Source organism: Tribolium castaneum, chromosome 7 (assembly GCF_031307605.1).
Source record: "Tribolium castaneum strain GA2 chromosome 7, icTriCast1.1, whole genome shotgun sequence".
Classification (NCBI taxonomy): domain Eukaryota; kingdom Metazoa; phylum Arthropoda; class Insecta; order Coleoptera; family Tenebrionidae; genus Tribolium; species Tribolium castaneum.
In genome coordinates, this window is record NC_087400.1 from 9,863,943 (window position 1) to 9,882,730 (window position 18,788).

An 18,788-nucleotide genomic window follows, 5' to 3' on the forward strand; every position below is an offset into this window, starting at 1 on the left:
ACAAAAATTGGCAACTAACACATATACACATATATGTAAAGCTATGATAAAATTTTTAATTGCAAGGATTTATCTAAGATATCACAGCCCTTGAACCCTTTGCGATAAAAGAATATTTTTTTGCATTCGATAACCGAAGGTTTCAGAAGTTTTCTAGAATTTCCGAAATTGCCAACTGTCAAAATTCATGGCTAGTTTGATTTTTTTTAAATTTCTAAAAAACAGAGTCATTCTATTTGAAAAAAACTGTTTCATTATCTTTTTTTAATCCTTTTCAAAAAGTCATAGTAGCCTTGCAATTTGACAGACAGTTAACAATCCTAAAGACTTGAGAAGACTCTTTGAGCCTTTGGCTATAAAATGAAAAAATATTATTTACTTATTGTAAGGAGTACACAAGCTGTAATATTTTAAATAAACTCCTGCAAAAGAAATTTTGTATAAAAAATTACTATTTAAAATTTCAATGTTGGCGCCATTTTCTCACAGTTCCGAAAATTGAACCATTTTGAAAATAATTTAGTTAAACTCAGAATGGTCGTTTTAAATTGTATACAAAATTTTAAAGCTCTAGCTATATAGGGAGTTAAAAAGTATTTAATGTGGTCCCTAAAAGAATCAGCCTATATAGGTTGTTTGTATTGTAGCTAATTTTGGAAACAGCCTGTATATCTGAAAGTAATTTCAGATAAGTTAGAGAGTACAGCTTTCGTTAAAAAACATTTAAATATTACTAATAGATTTTTCTACATCGCTGGGATCCGGTATTTTTTGAGTTAGAATAATTGTTCGTAATTATGGACAAATCCTGCATTCGTTCATATTTTCCAGTCGTTACTCAGCCCCTTCTTATACAAAACCAATCTCGCTTTAAACGCAATCGCTCCACTTTCCACACTTCATTCATAAAATATTGATCCCGTTCTAAAATCGAATCTCGCGATATCTAGCACAAAGTTATTTTTGTAAAAAGTTTTGACTCTTTCTTACATGCCAGTGAAGTTACACGGATTAAACTGTTTAAATTCCAGCGACAATGTTTGGCTCTTGACGTACACATGTAAGCTTTGAAGTGATTATCTCTATAGTTCGTAAAATAAACTCTTAAAGCCACATCAAACTTTATGAACTTGAGTTTTATAGCCAAACTTTCATAGAGCTCAGAATTAGTTTCAGCAATCAATTTTAGACACAGGTGCTATCTATAGACCATGAACTCCATCACTTGCAAGTTTTATATCTTTCGCTACTAACTGATGACTTGTTTATTTACGATAAAATTTATTATTATTCTCGCTTAATCACTTAATCTTATTCTGAACGATAAAGCAACTGTTAGACTTTAGCGTCTCCTACCTACTTAAATTAATAGTTCTCTAGCGGCAGTCTTTAGAAGCGCTGCTTTGTTCCCACTGAAAGTTTGCTATTATTCGCGGCAATGGCCTGAAAACTACTGTCTTCACGTATACTTCGGCAAGACAAAAACTTTTTTTTTGTATTACATCTATCTACCATTGTACCTTTAAGGGTATAATAAGTCTGTCAGACTTTGGTTTTTAATTTTTAGCAGTAATCCCTAAACCAATTAAAAAAAAACTTTAGGGATACGTAGAAAGCTAGAAAGGCATCCTAAATGAGATCTAAAAAATAATAGCTCGCTATTAAAAAAATCACTATTATGACGTCATACTTTTTTGGGACACTTTGTATAATCAAAAATATTTTCCTTAAATATGTCCTAGAGTATGAATAACGACTACAAAATATCAAAAGTCCAGCTTTATTAATAACTGAGCAACAGAAGACGGGAGCTAAGGTGGGCCACCTGTATATGATGAACAGAACGTTTATTCTTTACCTTCAACTTCAAAAGTCGGTAACTTTGTCATTTTTTAATGTCGTTTTTAAGCATTTAAAAGTAAAAGCTTGGGCTTTTCCTTGATGGAGTTTAGTCGGAACAGCCTGTATTTAATTATACAGGGTGAATCTTTTAGGTTCTACATTAGAAACTTTTCAACTCCTAATAAAACTTTTTAAATTTTTTTATACTGTCAAAATCGAGTATTCTGTGTTTAACTAAATTATTTTCAAAATGGCTAAACTTTCACAACTACAAAAAATTGGCACCAAGTTTGAAAATTATTTAAATTTACCCAAGTTGTTGGTACTTATCTGTCTAGTTATTGACATATGTCAATTTTTTTGTTAAAATTTTTATTTGCAAGGATTCATCTAAGTTATCACAGCCCTTCAACCCTTTGCGATAAATTGATAATTTTTTTACATTCGATTACCGAAGATTTGAGAAACCTTCTAAAATTTTCGAAATTGTCAAGTGTCAAAATTTATGACTATCATGATTTTTTTTAAATGGTTTCCAAAAAACTACTATAACTTAGTTTTTTTTAGATAAAACGACCTTATTTTCTTAACGATAACGGAAAGAATATCAATATTTATGGTGACTTTTATCAATGCGTCCTATACCTATCTCTTTCTGTTTTTGGAAAAAATCACAAAAAACAAATTTTATTACATAGTTATCATTGTTAATCAGGTAGACCTTGCAAAATAAGTCAACAATTGTCAAACTTCAACATTATATCTAGTTTTTAGTTGGTTCGTTATCGAATAAGCAGCAAAACAATAACATTTAATTATGATTTATGCTAAGTTAGAGAATTATGTTAAGTGACTCAGTCCGTTTGCCATTGAATTTTGAACTTTTTGAGTGAAAATGGTGGACAAATCTAACATTTCATTTAATCAATGGCACACTTTTATGGTATTATTTGAAAGTTTAATCCTTAAAAAATGAAAATAATGAGCCAGAATTCTGTTTTTTGCGATTATTTTCAAAACTGTAAGAGATGGGAATAGATGAGGTTAATAAAAGTTTGCAAAACAAAGATGTTCTTTTGATCGCAATTGCAAAAACAGGGTTATTCCATTTGAAAAAAGTGTGCTATAATCATTTTTTAATCATCATTTTCAAAAAAATCATAGTAGCCTAGAAATTTGACAGTTGAGAGTCCTGAAAATTTCTCGGGGTTCCGGAAGTTCAGCCATCTTGAAAATAATTTAACTTTAGATTCAAAATGGTCAATTTAGATCGTATACAAAATTTTAAAGCTCTACTTACTGTATTAGAAGTTAAAAAGTTTGTAATGTTAGCCCTAAAAGAATCAGCCTGTATACCTTTGTAATTAATCCATAAAATAAAATTAACAAACAAAAATTATTGAATTAGATAAATCGTCTATCTAGCTTTATTCAACTTATTCACGACTTGCTATCTGAAAGGCAACAATTTACTTTTTATCTTGGGGACATTCAGTTTAATCTCAGTTTCCACAAACAGAATAGCTCGAGAAATTCTTCTAGTTTTCGTTTTGCTAGCAATTAAGTAGATAAATTTGATAAAAATAAGTGCTGGACTAATGTTGTTTATTAACAATTTGTTCTTTTTTTTGCATAAAGTACGGCATAATTTAGACGTGTGCAAACACCTTAATAAGAATTTGTTTTACGTGTAATTAAATTCTCTCACTCATTCCATTTGGTTCGGCTGCTGGGAAAACTGTTCCTTTAAATTGAAACTAAGTAAAGTTGTAAGCTTCGGTATTAAAGCAAAGCATGCGGGAACTTAACATTTAATATAATGAAGATAATTGTAGGAATGGTGTTGAGTTAATGACGCTTGCATGTTAAGCGACTCAAATTGCATTAACTATTATTATCAAGTTCTATAATTCGAGTTTCAGTTGTCAGATGCGTACGCTGTCCCACATATGACAAAGAGAGATTAAATGTGTCGTCTGTCTTGCCAAGTATTTACCCAAATTTATTAGGAACTCGTCCGTAGGAATTTTTGTCTGTTAAGTTCTCCAACTTCTCGGCTGTCTGATATGAGGATCCTTTGCTAAGTTTAAATCTTTTTTACGAGATTAGATACAAATACACAAAACTTTGTCCCGTCTCAATTAAGTATTTAATACAGGGTGACCCAAGGTTGTGTTTATAACTTTTTTGCTATTTAAAATACTGGTATGCCGTTTTTATTGTCAGGTAGTTTGATTAAAAGTACACAAAATAAAAATATTTTATGATACAGGGTGTTGTATACAGGGTGGTGAACCAAAGTTATATTTTTTTATGGAACTCCTATATATCGTTGCATAGTTAGATTCTACACAAAAAAATTATGTAACTTTGTTTACATTATTATAAGTCTTTTTATTTTCGTTTTGAAACTATTCAAGTTTTTGTTATAAAAAAAAAACAATTTTTGAAAAATTACTACAAAGTCACTAATGAATATTTTTCGACAAGTTTGTTACAGAAAAACTCAGAATATCTTGCAGTTTTAGCAAATACTCGACTTTTACTTGAAACAGGCAAGTAATATACAGGCTGTTCCAAAACGGAAAAAGGTGAATAACTCATTCTTTCAAATGGAGGAACACCATGTATTTTTTACACGTATCGAGAGCATTTTGCATAAGCTTTGTAATGGTATAGGGTCTGCATAAAAAAAGTTAAGACATTTTTCGAGATTTTTAAAAAAAATATTTTATTACAAGGAAATTTGTTATCCTAGAAAGTGATAAATGATAATTTATTTTTTGATATGTACTAATGTGACTAATTACATTTCTAATTTAATTATAACTTGATACATAAAGGAATTTTACTCACCAAGAATTAATAATAAGATAAATAAAAAAGTAAAAAAATTTTTTAAGCACTTTAAAAAATATTTTTAATTTACTATACAAACCTCATTTCGTTATGAAAATTATAAAAATGCTATCGATACGTGTAAAGAAATACATGGTGTTCCATTTGAAGAAAATTTGCTATTTAACACACCCTGTACATTACATGTGTTTTAAGTAAAAGACGACTATTGCTAAAACTACAAGATATTCTGAGTTTTTCTGTTACAAATTTATCGGAAAATAATCGTAAGTGGTTTTGTAGCGATTTTTAAAAAATTGGTATTTTTTACAACGAAAAGTTGAATGATTCCGAAACGATAAAAGTTTGATCCATAACAGTTTATATAAAGTTACTTTTTTTACGTAGAATCTAATTATGCAAAAATATATAGGGTGTCCCATTTAAAAAATATAACTTTGGTTCACCACCCAGTATAAAACACCCTGTGTATAATAAAAATATTTTTATTTTGTAAACTTTAAGTCAATCTATCGGTTAATAAAAATAGCGTGGCAATATTTCAAGTAACAAATAAGTTATAGACGGATTACGCACTCCTGGGACATCCTGTATGTAAGATAGTGTGATATTTTATTTATTTAACCCGTACGTAAGTTTGTTGAATCCTAAGTAATAAGTTATGCTGCCTGTTTTTAATATCGTTTTATTAAAGAGCAGCCTAATATACTCGTAATACGTTCTCGTTTCGTTGAAGGACATGTTGGAGAAATGTAAAATAATGATAACACATTTTCAACCGCAACACAGGGGTGAGAAAGAAATTCTGCTTAAATTTTCATCAAGAATCCTTTCAATTTTCCTTCCGTTCATTTACTTTCCCCATACAGCTCATTCCATATTTCATTCATACTTCCAGGAGCCTGAATTGACAATTACTTTAATTTCATATTTTTTCCGATAACAACTTTGAGAAGGTATAATTAATTTTATTGTCTGTTTTTTTTTTGAATCAAGAATCTAGGCAAATGTGTGCAAATGCGAATAAATCTCCGTTTTGTGCTTACTGCTGCAACCCAGATATGAGTATATATGGAAAAGTGTCGACATTACCTTGATAAATTTTTATTGTTGCCAGTAAGTAAGAAAAATATTTCCCTATTTGGATTTTAAAATTCCGAAATCGTATTGTTACAATGATTAGAACTTCGGTTCGTATTTGCTTAATCCTTTATGTTGCAACAAAAGAAAAGCCGTTCAATGGTGAGGTGATAAATCAGTCATTGCTTTTGTCAAAGCTACAGGCTTTCATTCGAATTTCCGTCCTGTTTATTCATATTTGCTGAGCAGGCGTACAACTGATTATTAATGAATGTGTGTGACTGATATTTCGCAATAAAGATAGGACGCATCCTGTTTTGCATTTACGTCAAAAATCAATGCGATGCAATTTGCTTACAGTTTTTGTTTTGCAACAATACGTTTAAATCTACAGGATGGACCAGCTCCGCTCCCGTCTTCCGTAGCTCAGTTATTAGTAAAGTTGGACTTTGGATATTTTGTAGACGTTATTTATACTCTAGGACGTATTTTAAGAAAATATTTTTGATTATACAAAGTGTTCCAAGAAAGTATGACGTCATAATAATATTTTTTTTCTACTTCAGTTTCGTACTGAGGTCATTACGCAATTTGCATATCCTAACATTCAACGGAATGCTATAATAATTACACTAAAAACCAGGGTAATTTAGTTGGATAATGTTGACAACGCAGTTTTTTGACAATTATCTGAAAGAACTGTCTGTGTCAATCGGCACCTGTTTCAAGTGAGGCTTTTGTACCAGCCCTGATATGTAGCCCCTTCGGACACCTTTCGAGTAATGTACAAACATAACTTAAACAGCTAGTGCGAGCAAGTAATTTAAGATCTCATTATCCTCAGGCCAATTTTTAAATTTCACGTATTCGCCACAAAAGCCAGTATTTGTTAAGAGATACATTGCAAAACATCTTGATTACCTTCAGAATACATTTGTACGACTGAACTAATGACGATCCAAATTATTAATTTCATTTCACGGCCCCCTTGTAAAAATTGTCAACTGCCACAAAATTCCCCAAATTTCGAATTTTTTTTTTTTTTTTGATACAAAAAGTGCAAAGTAGAAAAAATACTGTATGATATCTCGTTTACAAGGCATTTTGTCGCACTTACTCAATTATGGCACTCCTCGCTGCGCTCGTCGTGCGCTAAATCCGTGCATGCGACAAAATGCATCTCATAAAACTCGTATCATAAAATACTATTTTAGTGACATGCTATTATTTTTTAGTGCTCATTAGGATACCTTTTTAGTTTTTTATATGCCTCTAAAGGTTTTTAATAGCTTCATAGATTACTGTTAAAAGAAATAAAAACCAAAAAAAATCGGTTTTACCCCTTAAGTTTTAAAAATTAATAAAAAATAGAAACGGAGTTTTCCTGATGACATTATTAGTACGTACCGTCTTGAACAAGGTCTAACAGACTTATCAATTAAGTTTGATTGATTTGAATTACTACAGGGTGTTTACAGTTTAGTTTCAAACTTCTTAAATTTTAGAGCTGTTTATTTTGCTTGTTTTAAATGGCAACCCCTGTTTATTGTTATATTATTCGATGCAGAATTAAAAAGGTAACATTTTTTTCGTCATAACCCTATCGTAAATCCTAACCAATTCGAAGATATTTGCCAAAAACGTTAACCTTTCAATATAACTGCAAGCTCCCAAATGTGACGCTTTTATAAGCTAACTGTCAGTTAACGCGCGGTTACGTTGCGGTTATATAACTCCTCTTGTATCTCGGATATAATGCAGATATGTGTCTTTATCTAACCTTTATCTACGCGTGGTTATGTTTCGCTAGATAACCATTATATACGCATGGTTATATTGTGGTTAAATAACTGCTTTTACATCTCGTTTATATTCCGGTTATGTTTCGTGATCTAACTTTTATATTGTGCTTATATAACAATTCTTATTTTTTTCTTGTATAACTTTTGTTTATCGACATGTAGAAAATTAGCCGGATATTTCGTCAGTGTTTTTGTGTTAACTTTCTGCTCCAAAGAAAAAGAGTTGGTCAAACTGTAAACAAATAACAGTTACTAAAGTATTCTTTTTTTCAAATACGTATTGTTCAGTGTTTTCTTCATTGTTTTCTTAGCTTTAAATAAATTTTCTGAACCCAGTTTAACATTGTAGGATTAAAGGGTCGGCAGTTAGAAAGTGAGAAAGCATTTATTCTTAGAATAATTTGTTTTGGTTTTGACAAATTCATTATCTTTGTAGTCAAAATTAAAATACATTTAGGCAAGCTTTTTCAGTTTTCAATTAAGTATAAATTAAATAAGTACTCTCCTTACATGATATACAATAAAATGAGGATGACAATTTACGTTGTTGTAACACGTAGAAGTAAAGGAAAAGCAAAAACCGCTGTTGAATGCACTTTATCACTAACAAAATACAGAATTTTCAACCATATAACCAAAAACTTCTTAGATCACTTATTTTGTTTTGTTATTATTATTATAAAATGCCGGTAAAAATCAAATATGCTTAAATTACCGATATATAAACTGAATCTAACATGAGTCATATTGCTAAAGAAACATAACGGTTATCTAACCCTAATATAACCATGGTTAGATAACCGTTATAAAAACTGAGTCTAAAATAACCAATGGTTAGATTTGTGTATTGCGGTTATAGAGCGTTATATAACTGAAAGATAACTCAGTAAAATTGTGCTACTAGGCATTTGAAAAAAGCAAAATAAAAGGCTCTAAAATTTAAAAAGTTTGAGATTAAATTGTTAATACCCTGTAGTAACTCAGACCAATCACATTTAATTAATAAGTCTGTTAGCTCTTGTTCAAGACGAACATACTAATAATGTTATAAAAAAAGCACCGTTTCTATTTCTTATTGATTTTTAAAACTAAAAATGTAAAACCGATTTTTTTCGATTTTCTTTTTTTAACAGTAATCCCTGAACTAACACCTAAATTAAAAAAAAATTTTTGGGACATGTAAGAAGCTAGAAAGGCATATTAATGAGCTCTAAATATAATGCCATTAAAAAAATATTATTATGACGTCATACTTTTTGGGACACTTTGTATAATCAATTTTCTGAAATACGTCCTAGAGTAGAAACAACGTCTACAAAATATCAAAACTCCAACTTTACTAATAACTGAGCTACAGAAGACGGGAGCTGAGCTGGGCCACTCTGTATTATTTGGAGCAATTGCAAAAACTCAATATCATTTTTTCTTTGTTTCTAAATCTCTAGTCTGTAAATCGGTTCGTTTGAATGAGTAAGGACAAAAACCGTGTAAAAGTGTCACACAAAAGTTGTTAGATATGGATTCAAAAACTCCCAATCAAATCGGTAGATATGCTCGCCAGAGAATAAAATCCAATTATACAATTTTGTTGATATTCATACATCCATCGGAAAGCAACTGACAGATTCGTCTTTTCGCTGGATATATATGAGCAGAGCCAATTTTAAAACCCACAGAAAAATCGTCCTAACAGAAAATGTGAATCTGAATTGAATTTTCGCGTTTCTCTGAAAGAAATATCCGCTTGAATTTGCCAATGACTGCATTTCCGCTTTGTGCAGTAATAAGCTTGCTGCAAGTGCACTGAATTGTTGCAACCGTCTGATGTGCTTCTGTGATCACGACTCGTGCAAAAATACACCTGTCACGTGACCATTTAAGCGAAAAACGGCATAATTAAATGCGTTGCAAGTTTTGCTTCAAATGCTTGAAGATCAAGTTTAACCACAGAGTTTGAAGTATGTTTGGCAAAGTTTTTAATTTAAGAATAAATCAAGCAAATTCTAAGAGGCATTTGTGTAAAACTTGATTATTGTGCCTTATACCGTGAATTTAAATAATTCGCCAAATGCTAGAATTCGATATGTCTTTAATGAGTTTTGAAGGGTTTTGCATGAATTCTAAATAAAGTCCAGCTTTTTTAAGCAAAGTGAAGTTCGACGTAAAAGGGAACTTTTAGTTTATGTAAAATCTCATAAAACAACATTAATTTTTCATTGCTTCTAAAAATGTAGTTTTTCAAATGCAACATTGTTTGTACAGCTTCTGTTCTAAAAACACAGGGAAACAGTGAAAGAATATTCCAAAACGGTTATTCTGCTGTAATAGTATATTATACAGGCTGATTTTTTAGGGCCTACGTTAAAAACTTTTTAACTTCTAAAATAGCTAGTGCTTTGAGATTTTGTATACAATCTAAATCGATCATTCTGAGTTCAAATAAATTATTTTCAAATTGGTTAAATTTCCGTAACTACGTTCGAGAAATTGGCACCAACTTTGAAATTTTAAATAATAAGTCCCTATTTTCAACGCATTTTTGATTTCGTTTTTTGAAACTAAGCAAAATGTACGCATTTGTCATACTTTTGATGAAATAAAAATTTTAACAAAAAATTGATATATGTTAAAAGCTATGACAGATAAGTACCAACAACTGAGTAAATTTTACTCAGCTTGAGAAGGGGAATTCAAATTAGTTTTGTAGTTTCAAAAACTCAGCCATTTTGAAAATAATTTAGTTAGACACAGAATAATCGATTTAAATAGTATATTAAATTTTAAAGGTCTATTAATATTAGCAGTTAAAAAGTTTTTAATATAGGCTCTAAAAGAATCACCCTGTATCTAGAGAGTTTAATATAAAGCATTTAATCCTGTGAGTACAGTTTTTTGCCTCGAGAGCAAAGCCCGAGACCAACAACCACTCAAGGGATTTAGGCACTTTGTTCTCGAGGTATATACGGTATTTTTTGCACTTCAAAGTATTTATTTTTTGCACTTTTGAGACTAAAATAGGTACTTTAGTTTCTATCTACAGAGACTAAAGAGGATCATTTATTCCCTAGGGATTACCTAGTATAACATTACCTTTTGTTTTCAATTTTTTATTAATATAAATGAACAACTTACTCTACTTACAAAGTTGTAACTAATTGATAATTTTATTTACATCTTAAGCCCATAAGTCAAACTCTTCAAGGATAATACAGGGTGATTAGAAAGTGTCAGACAATGGGCCGTATGAATAAAATTGAGTAAATGCTTTTACATCAAGTTTTGCAACTAAGTGCTCTAAAATGTATGAGTATTGAGTAAAATACAAAAGAGCAACAATCGATACCGTTGCTAAAAAACAAATTAAAAAATATATTAATATTAAGTTGTCGAAAAAAAATCTGACTTTATTTTTGGACTTAAGTGAACGTCTTTTATCACCATTTGGGAGTTTGTCCGTCACTTTTGAATGATCCTGTATAGTGATCGATATCATGGAGTTAAAAACGTTAATTTGTTTCGTAGTACGTGTGAAGAATGTATCGCTCTTGTTAGTTTTAAATTTTTGTTTAAATTTGCATTTTTAGGCTAGTATACGTCAACATACCAAGCTATACATCCTGTTCTGTCTAAACCCCACAGTAAGTATTCAAAGTTTTAATAAAGATATTTATTTGAAAGATGGTACTCAGCTATAACTCATTGAGTTCTGCTCAATGAAAATATTTTCAAGATGAAGGCACTATCAACTTTCTTATTTGAAATGAAAAACTATGTTTTTCATTGCGTTTTGGATTAGATGAGTTATTTTAAGGCCGTTTTTATCACTTTTTCTATACCTAAGTTTAACCGTTTTCAAGATATTTAAAAATTTTTGGACTTACACCTGTTACTTGAAAAATCGGTAATTTTCTTGGTTTTAGAGATTTCAAAATCATATTTGAGGAATTAAAAGAAAAAGTCTATATCTGTTCCGCAGTGTGTTTAAAATTGAAAAAGAAGTTAATAAACCCAAAAATTTTAAAGTCAAGTTATTTATTGTTATTATTGTTATACTAGATGGAGTAAAAATTTTTTCTGCACTAATCTGTATTAGCATTCCCTAAACCTATTTGTGAAAATTTTCAAGTTATGTTGTTTTTTTGACATTGCAGAAAATTTCCTACTAACCACAATTATTTTTGCATAATTTGCCATTTCTAATTAAACAAACGACAAACTCTGTTTCAAATTGTGTTATCCGTCTTGAGAAAACAAAATAAAAATCTTTAACTTCTCACATTTTTTCTCTCGTTTCCATGGCAATCTTTGAGAAATAGCCTATGACTAATAAATTTTTCAATCCCAACAAAAAGTTATTGGAAACTATTAAACATAAATATAAGAAATGCTAATACAGATCGATGTAGGATTAAATTCTCTACTATTTAGTAAAATAAAACATGTGGCATTTTCATTTGAAAAAATTCAGTTATGGTTGCTTAAAGTTCTGAAAACTTAACTTTGAACATTTTAAGTTTGTTATTCTTTTTTAGGAATTTGAAAACACCAAAGGAAAGATCTAAGCTTCTTCTTTCAAGTGAGCTAAAAATATTTCAGAATTTTAAAAAAATTGCAGAGTTAATTTTTGAACTGGAAGGTTCAAATTAAAAAAAATTGAAACTCAAAATATTTCGTAAACGGCTAAATTTAGGTATAGGAAATGCTTATCAAAACTACCTTGAAATAACTCTAGTAATCAAAAAACGCATTAAAAATATAGCTTTCTATTTAAAATAAAAATATAACCGGAAGTGCCACCATCTTGAAAATATTTTCATTGAGCAAGACCTAAGAAATTGTGATTATGTGCAAAATTTCAGATGACTATCACTCTGTATAGTTTTTCGAGATTCTTTAAACATCCATTTATATTTCTAGAATTATAATCCCTGCTTGTTGTTTATGTTCTGTAACAAACTAGTTTACTTAGACACACTAATAACTCTTTGCATATTCCGAATATTACCGTCACAATAATTTATTATGCACTTTCAGAAAACATGGATCAGAGGACATAGAGGTCCAACTAAAAAAATAAGAAACATTGATTTAATATTTTTTACTCTTTTCAAGTATAATTTGGTAGTTTATTTCGAACTCTTCAACAACAACCACACAACAAAATGATGTAGGACGTAATTAATTAACTTTAGCGATTCTCTCCGTTAATTGATGCATCATCTATCTTAATTCTAAGTCAAAGTTCCGGTCTCATGAGTGTAAAATACATGCAAATTTATTACACGAATGACAGTTTTAAATTAAATAAGTGTTTTAAAATTATATTTGTGAGGCACTCATGCTTTTAGACGTTGCTTCTGTATCAGACATTCCACTTAATTTATAGTGACGTTATCAGAGACACACAAACTACCTGACGGTAGCATTCGCTACGATCTTTGCTAAACTACAAAAGCTATTCGAAAGTTTTTCTTTTGTTATTTACGCCAAAAATGGGTTCCTTTAATTGGAATAATTCGCAAGGTGATTTTCTGTCTCTACCTCTTAAATTAATACAAAAGACAAGGCTCTGGTTCGATCAATACATACGGTACAACCTCTGTAACCAGATGATTTGCTGGTGAATGAAGTTATTAATAATACTAGTGCGAAAACATAAGCCTAAAGTTCAAGGGCAATCGTATGCGAGTTGCATACTTAAGCACCCGAGAACTTTTTGCTTTTCGCATAAGTGTTATTCAATTTTGTTGTTGGAACATTTAAACATTTAAAGCACGTTGCTAGGGGAGACGTGTTTTAAAATAGTAAAAACACAAATTTAAAACACGTTGCTATGGAAAGAGTGTTTCAAAATAGTGAAAACACGTTGCTATCGGAAGCGTGTTTTAAAATTGTGTTTATAATCTAGGATTCAGGTATAAAAAAGAAGGCTTAAAATTTTACCAACAAAAAAATTAAATATCGTTTATGGAATTATTGAGGTTTTACTGTAGTAAATTTGCGGTTATCGTAATGGATTATTCGAGACTAAGATTGAATGATTCAACAATCAAAATACGTTTTGGGCACAGCTGACGCTTTCAAGCTAAGAAAACAATTTTCGTTTTCAGGTTAGACGCCAGATTGCTTGTTTTTGGTCTTATCAGTTGTGTAAACAAAACGGCCGTTTTTCTGCGTGTTAACGTCAGTCTTCCTCGTTCATTGCGATATTTAATTATGACAGATATTGTTTGGAATGGGCTTTCACGAAAGAATGATGGTTTCTTCATTGTCTTTAACCAGTGTGTTGTTTAGGTACATTACTAGACTTTTAATAGCCTCATTAGTATCACCAATTTTTATTGCTCATAAATAAATGATAATAATAAGAGTGTCTTTATTTAATTGGTACATATATTTTTTTTAACAAGACTAAATTTTGAAAAAGCACATTGAGCCTAGTTTTCACAATTTAAAATAATTTAAAGTAGTTTTTACTTAATAAATTTTAAGACCCTATATATAACCTTAATGAGTCAATTAATTAAAGCTCTAAAAAGTTCTTGTGGGTTGCATAACATTTGTTTTCTGCTAAAACCAGAAAAATTAAAGAAATGATTTGCCAAAAAATTATTCCTCTAAACCAGTTTTACAGATGAAAGCTGACTATGCTTTGTTTCATAAAATCATAATATTTATATAGATAATTCGCAGTATTTTGCTTTATTTACTTGTTTTTGATCAAAATTTCGTAAAAAATAAGCCAAAAACCACAAAATTTAATAAAAAATTATGTTGTTTGTAGCTTCTTAAGCACTTTTTATACCTAAAATCTCAGGTTTTTTGTAAGATTTCGGTCAACCAAATCACCAAAATAAAACGATAATTAGATTATTTATGACCAGTTTAACCCAAAAACGTAATTTTTACATTAAAAACAAGCCTAAAATATTTTTATTGTTGACATTTTTAAACAACTAGTTCTATACCAGACTGAAATATGACCAAGTAAAGTAAAAAATGACATTATTTTGCAAAGCTTTTTAAAGAAATTTTTTAATTAAAACCTTTGGGCTTTTTGTAAAATTTCGCTAAAACAAACCTAAAAATTACCCAATTAAATCGAAAACTAAATTTTTTCTGTCTATTTTGTCCTAAAAACTTTTCTTCAGTTAAAAATAAGCCCCAATTAGTGTTATAGTGCCATTTTTTAAGCAATTAGAGCTAAACCAAACCGAAATATCAACACGTATGTTTGTAAGTCAAAATATTTAAACAAATTTGTACAAAAAAAGCCCAAAAAACTTTATCCAAAAAGTGTTATAATCAAAGTTTATATTTTTTTCGATAAAAGATATTACATTTTGTGCATTTTTTTATATACGTAGTTGTTAATCATAAATTATGATGTTTTATACTAGTATTAGCTGTTTCAAAACTATAAAAAAGCCAACATTGCATTTTACGAAATTATGTTTTTAAATAATGTTGATAAAATTGTAAAATATTTATTTATTAATTAAAGCTTAAATTATATTAGCTATTATTTTTTTAAAGTGCATGAATAATTTATAACAGCTAATTTTTAGGGAAAATAGGATGTAGGCGTTTTTATGGTTTTGAAACAGCTAATAGACTTTGCTAAGTTTTTGAAATAATTAGTTCTTATTGACTAAAACTACACCTCTTTTTAATAATAAAAAAACACAACATTAAACACAACCGGTTAATTTACATACAGTTAATAATTAATAAAAATTTCTGAACCTAAAAAGAACTTCTAAACAACTTTCTTCCTTTAGTATTCAAGATCTTTTCAAGACAATAATTTATTTTCAATATAAGGAAAAGTATTTCGTGTTTTCTTCAAAAGAATACAATTTTCTAGCAACATTTCGATTTTAATTTAAACTTCTTTAGGCCGTCAATTTATGGAAGGGTTGAAAAATTTTATTTTCAATTAAAATCAAAAAGCTGGCGAAAAATTGTATCTTTTTCAGTGATAAAATAACATCAAACATAAAAAAAATTATATGTTTTAATTAAAACATTTTTTTAATATCCATTATCCACTAACTAAATTAATCAGTTAGTTAAACTGATTAAACACATAAGCAATTTAAATTATACCTGAAGTATAGTTATCCCGGCGCCTCCACCATTTTTACACCATGATTAAAACAATAATTATTAAAATAAAAGTTTTGCATTTATTTCTTTGACGAGTTCAGAGCTTTAACACTAATTAAATTATAAATACTCGTACACTGACATAACATTTTTAAAACTTTCCTAATTAATGTATTTTATTTCTCGGAATAGTTTTGCTTGTCTAGTTATCATGTATCCAAGTCAGTATCCATGTTGGGGCTTTTAATCGACACTGCTGTTAAGAGGCCTTTAGGCATCGAAAGGCCTGTCAACCCAATCATAACTGATGGTCCCTTTGTAAAATATAAATTACCTCTTCCATTAGGAATACGTCACGAAAAAATATCGAGAGATACAGACGTGTCACTACAGATATCGATTGGCTTGAAAAGTTTTATTACCTGGATGTACGGCTTCGCTTACAATGGTGAAGGTTAACTCTAGCACCAGTAGAAAAAAGGGCACCTGCAACAAAATTAATATTAGTGTGGTTTCACCCTAGCGTGTCTGAAGCATTTCCTTCCAATGTTTTGTCTTAATTTCATCGCCAACAATGTGACATTGACTGATGATAAAGGTTTAAAAAGCCATTTTTAACAACCTGGACTTTTTCTATTCGTTAGAGTGTAACTTGCGTTAAATGAAGGAATTACAAGTAAAAACAATTTCATACAACACTTGAGTTAATATCTTTTAAAGTATTCCACTAATCGTTAAAATAAAAGCAGGGTAAGTCTGGAAATCTTACTAAAGCAGTAATGAGCTGGATTTTTGCCCGTTTGTGTCTAAAATGTAAATTAAGTCCACGTTTACACCTCAAATAAGGAGGTAAAACACTTTTTATTAGACATTGTCTTGGCTGAGTTTTGTGATTTTATAATAAAAAGAGCACAAATGCGATCGTAAAACGCCATCATAGCTTCATAACGTGGTTTAGCGATTTCAAGAATTCTCCAGAATTAAAACATGCTACAAAATCTAATAAAGAGGCAAATGGTTTTACATTTGCCTTCAAAATGAAAAATTTATAATAATGGTACAAGTCACTCAATAGTATTTTATTTGTACTTAAAATTCATCCAGTATTTAAATTTGCTGAATGAAAGGTAGGTATTATTTGAGATATTCGTAAACTTCTTGGAACGTTGTTTAGACAAGCGATTAAATCTGCGCACGCAACAATACCACTGCACTAGAAATAAATAATGAAACCAGGGCATAGGAAGCAAACAAATTCTTCAATATCCTGCCTGAAGCGATTTTAGTTGGCGCAAACTTTAAATTTTTCATCTAACAGTCGCGACTTTGTCCGCATAAATTTTAATTCTGTCTGATTATATGTTTTTTTATCTAGTTGATGATGGAATTCCTTGTTTCAAAGCCTACTGTAGTTTAGGTATATTGTAATTAATAATGAAACTATTTTCTCTTTTTCGTATAAATTGGTAAAGTCGTTTTATTTTTTTTTAAACTACAGGAACACTAAACAACAGAGTTATTTGGGCAACGCAGCTCAGCGCATAAGGATTATGAACATCTAAATATTTTTGAGCAAAGAGTGTATTTGAAATTATGATACAATAATTTTTCATTTTGACAAATCATTTTTTATGTTATTTTTAATCATTTTTTGTTATTGTTTTAAAGTGAAAGTTTTTTAGCGTTATTTGGATGGAATTGTCACTGATACTAAAATTCACCAACGAGAAATATTTCTGAACAGTGCACAAACTTTGATTTTAATTGGAAATAGTGTATTTATGCTCTTTATATACTTTTATAGACTTTTATACTTTTTATAGACTTTTATGATTTCGTTAAATCACACCAATCCAGAACCTTTTTTAAATGTAAATCAATAATACACTTTTTCTCAGAAAGACACATTTCCGCAAAATTCAGAAGTGCTTATTTACAAAAGTTTTATATTTTGTAAGTTTTATAAGTGTTGAAATCGATTGGAGGACATCAGATTTTCAATCATCTTACTTTTATTCTTATATAGAATATAGCAACATATCTGTAAGCTTGTTATTACCTCAAGAGTAAATCCATGAGACTAATTAAATGGCAACTGTGGCAGGTTTTTTGATCAACACCTATATATTTTTCTGTAAAATTGCAAATTTAATTAAGGTCGGCTTTAGTAATTAAAAAAAAGTAATTATCGTCAAATCTTCTTTATCATCAACATTTTATTAATGTATTTGGGGTTAAATGTTTTAAGAACAATGTATGACATCACATGTTAAAAATAATGTCTTAACTTGGCGAACACTCTGTATAACTTAAACATTTAGAAATTTTTATAGACGCTTTTATCCCCTATTTAGTTCCATTGAATTAAAATTTCCAAAAACATTAGAAATATTAAGTTACACAAATATAACTATAAAAATATATTTTTTTATTTAACACTCTTGAAGATATAATTTTCAAAAATCCCAAAACACGTGTTTCTTTCTTTTTACGAAAAAATAAAGAATAACTGTCACATTTGACAACAACTTTCAATTAATATTCAGTGGCGTACAATTCGGAAATAAAAAGAACTAGTCATGTCGTGGAAACGTTCGTCGTTTCTTAAAAATCATATCTAGACGATCTGTACATACATCTCTCCATTTCATTCTATCTTTGACAAAACAAATTTTCTATCTGCTTTTATTGGTATGGTTGAACGTCTCCATACTTGCAACACGTCAGCGCAGTTGTCCAACATTCAAAAACAAATTTATAAATTTTTGAATAATTGCTTAAAATAGATAAATTAACAAAATGAGATCCTGTATTATTTGTTCCCCTCCCTACAATCCCTCCACTGCGGAAAGAATTTTGTTTCGTCAGTATGTAACTTTCTTCAGTTTTCCTGTGGATTAAATAATAAGAAAGAAATGGATAAGTTTTTTTTTGTCTTTATTATTATGTCTTGTTTTTGTTGTTATTACACCTTATTAAAAACCGATTTGGGTAAGTATTTGCATTCCAGAGACTTTTTTGAGAATCTCGTTCGGTTTGTCTCGTTTTATCAATCTAGAATTTCCAGGAAGAATCGTTCGTTGTAATCTCACACAA

General features: G+C 29.6%; 1 protein-coding gene across 1 annotated transcript in view; it reads right to left on the bottom strand.

Annotated features, from left to right (window-relative positions):
• Sol1 overlaps positions 1-18,788 on the bottom strand; it is a 282,525-nt gene that overhangs the window by 223,009 nt on the left and 40,728 nt on the right. Inside the window, exon 3 of the mRNA XM_008200336.3 lies at positions 16,115-16,178. Coding sequence (XP_008198558.1) covers positions 16,115-16,178 — 64 coding nt within the window. The remainder of the gene's footprint in view (positions 1-16,114; positions 16,179-18,788) is intronic.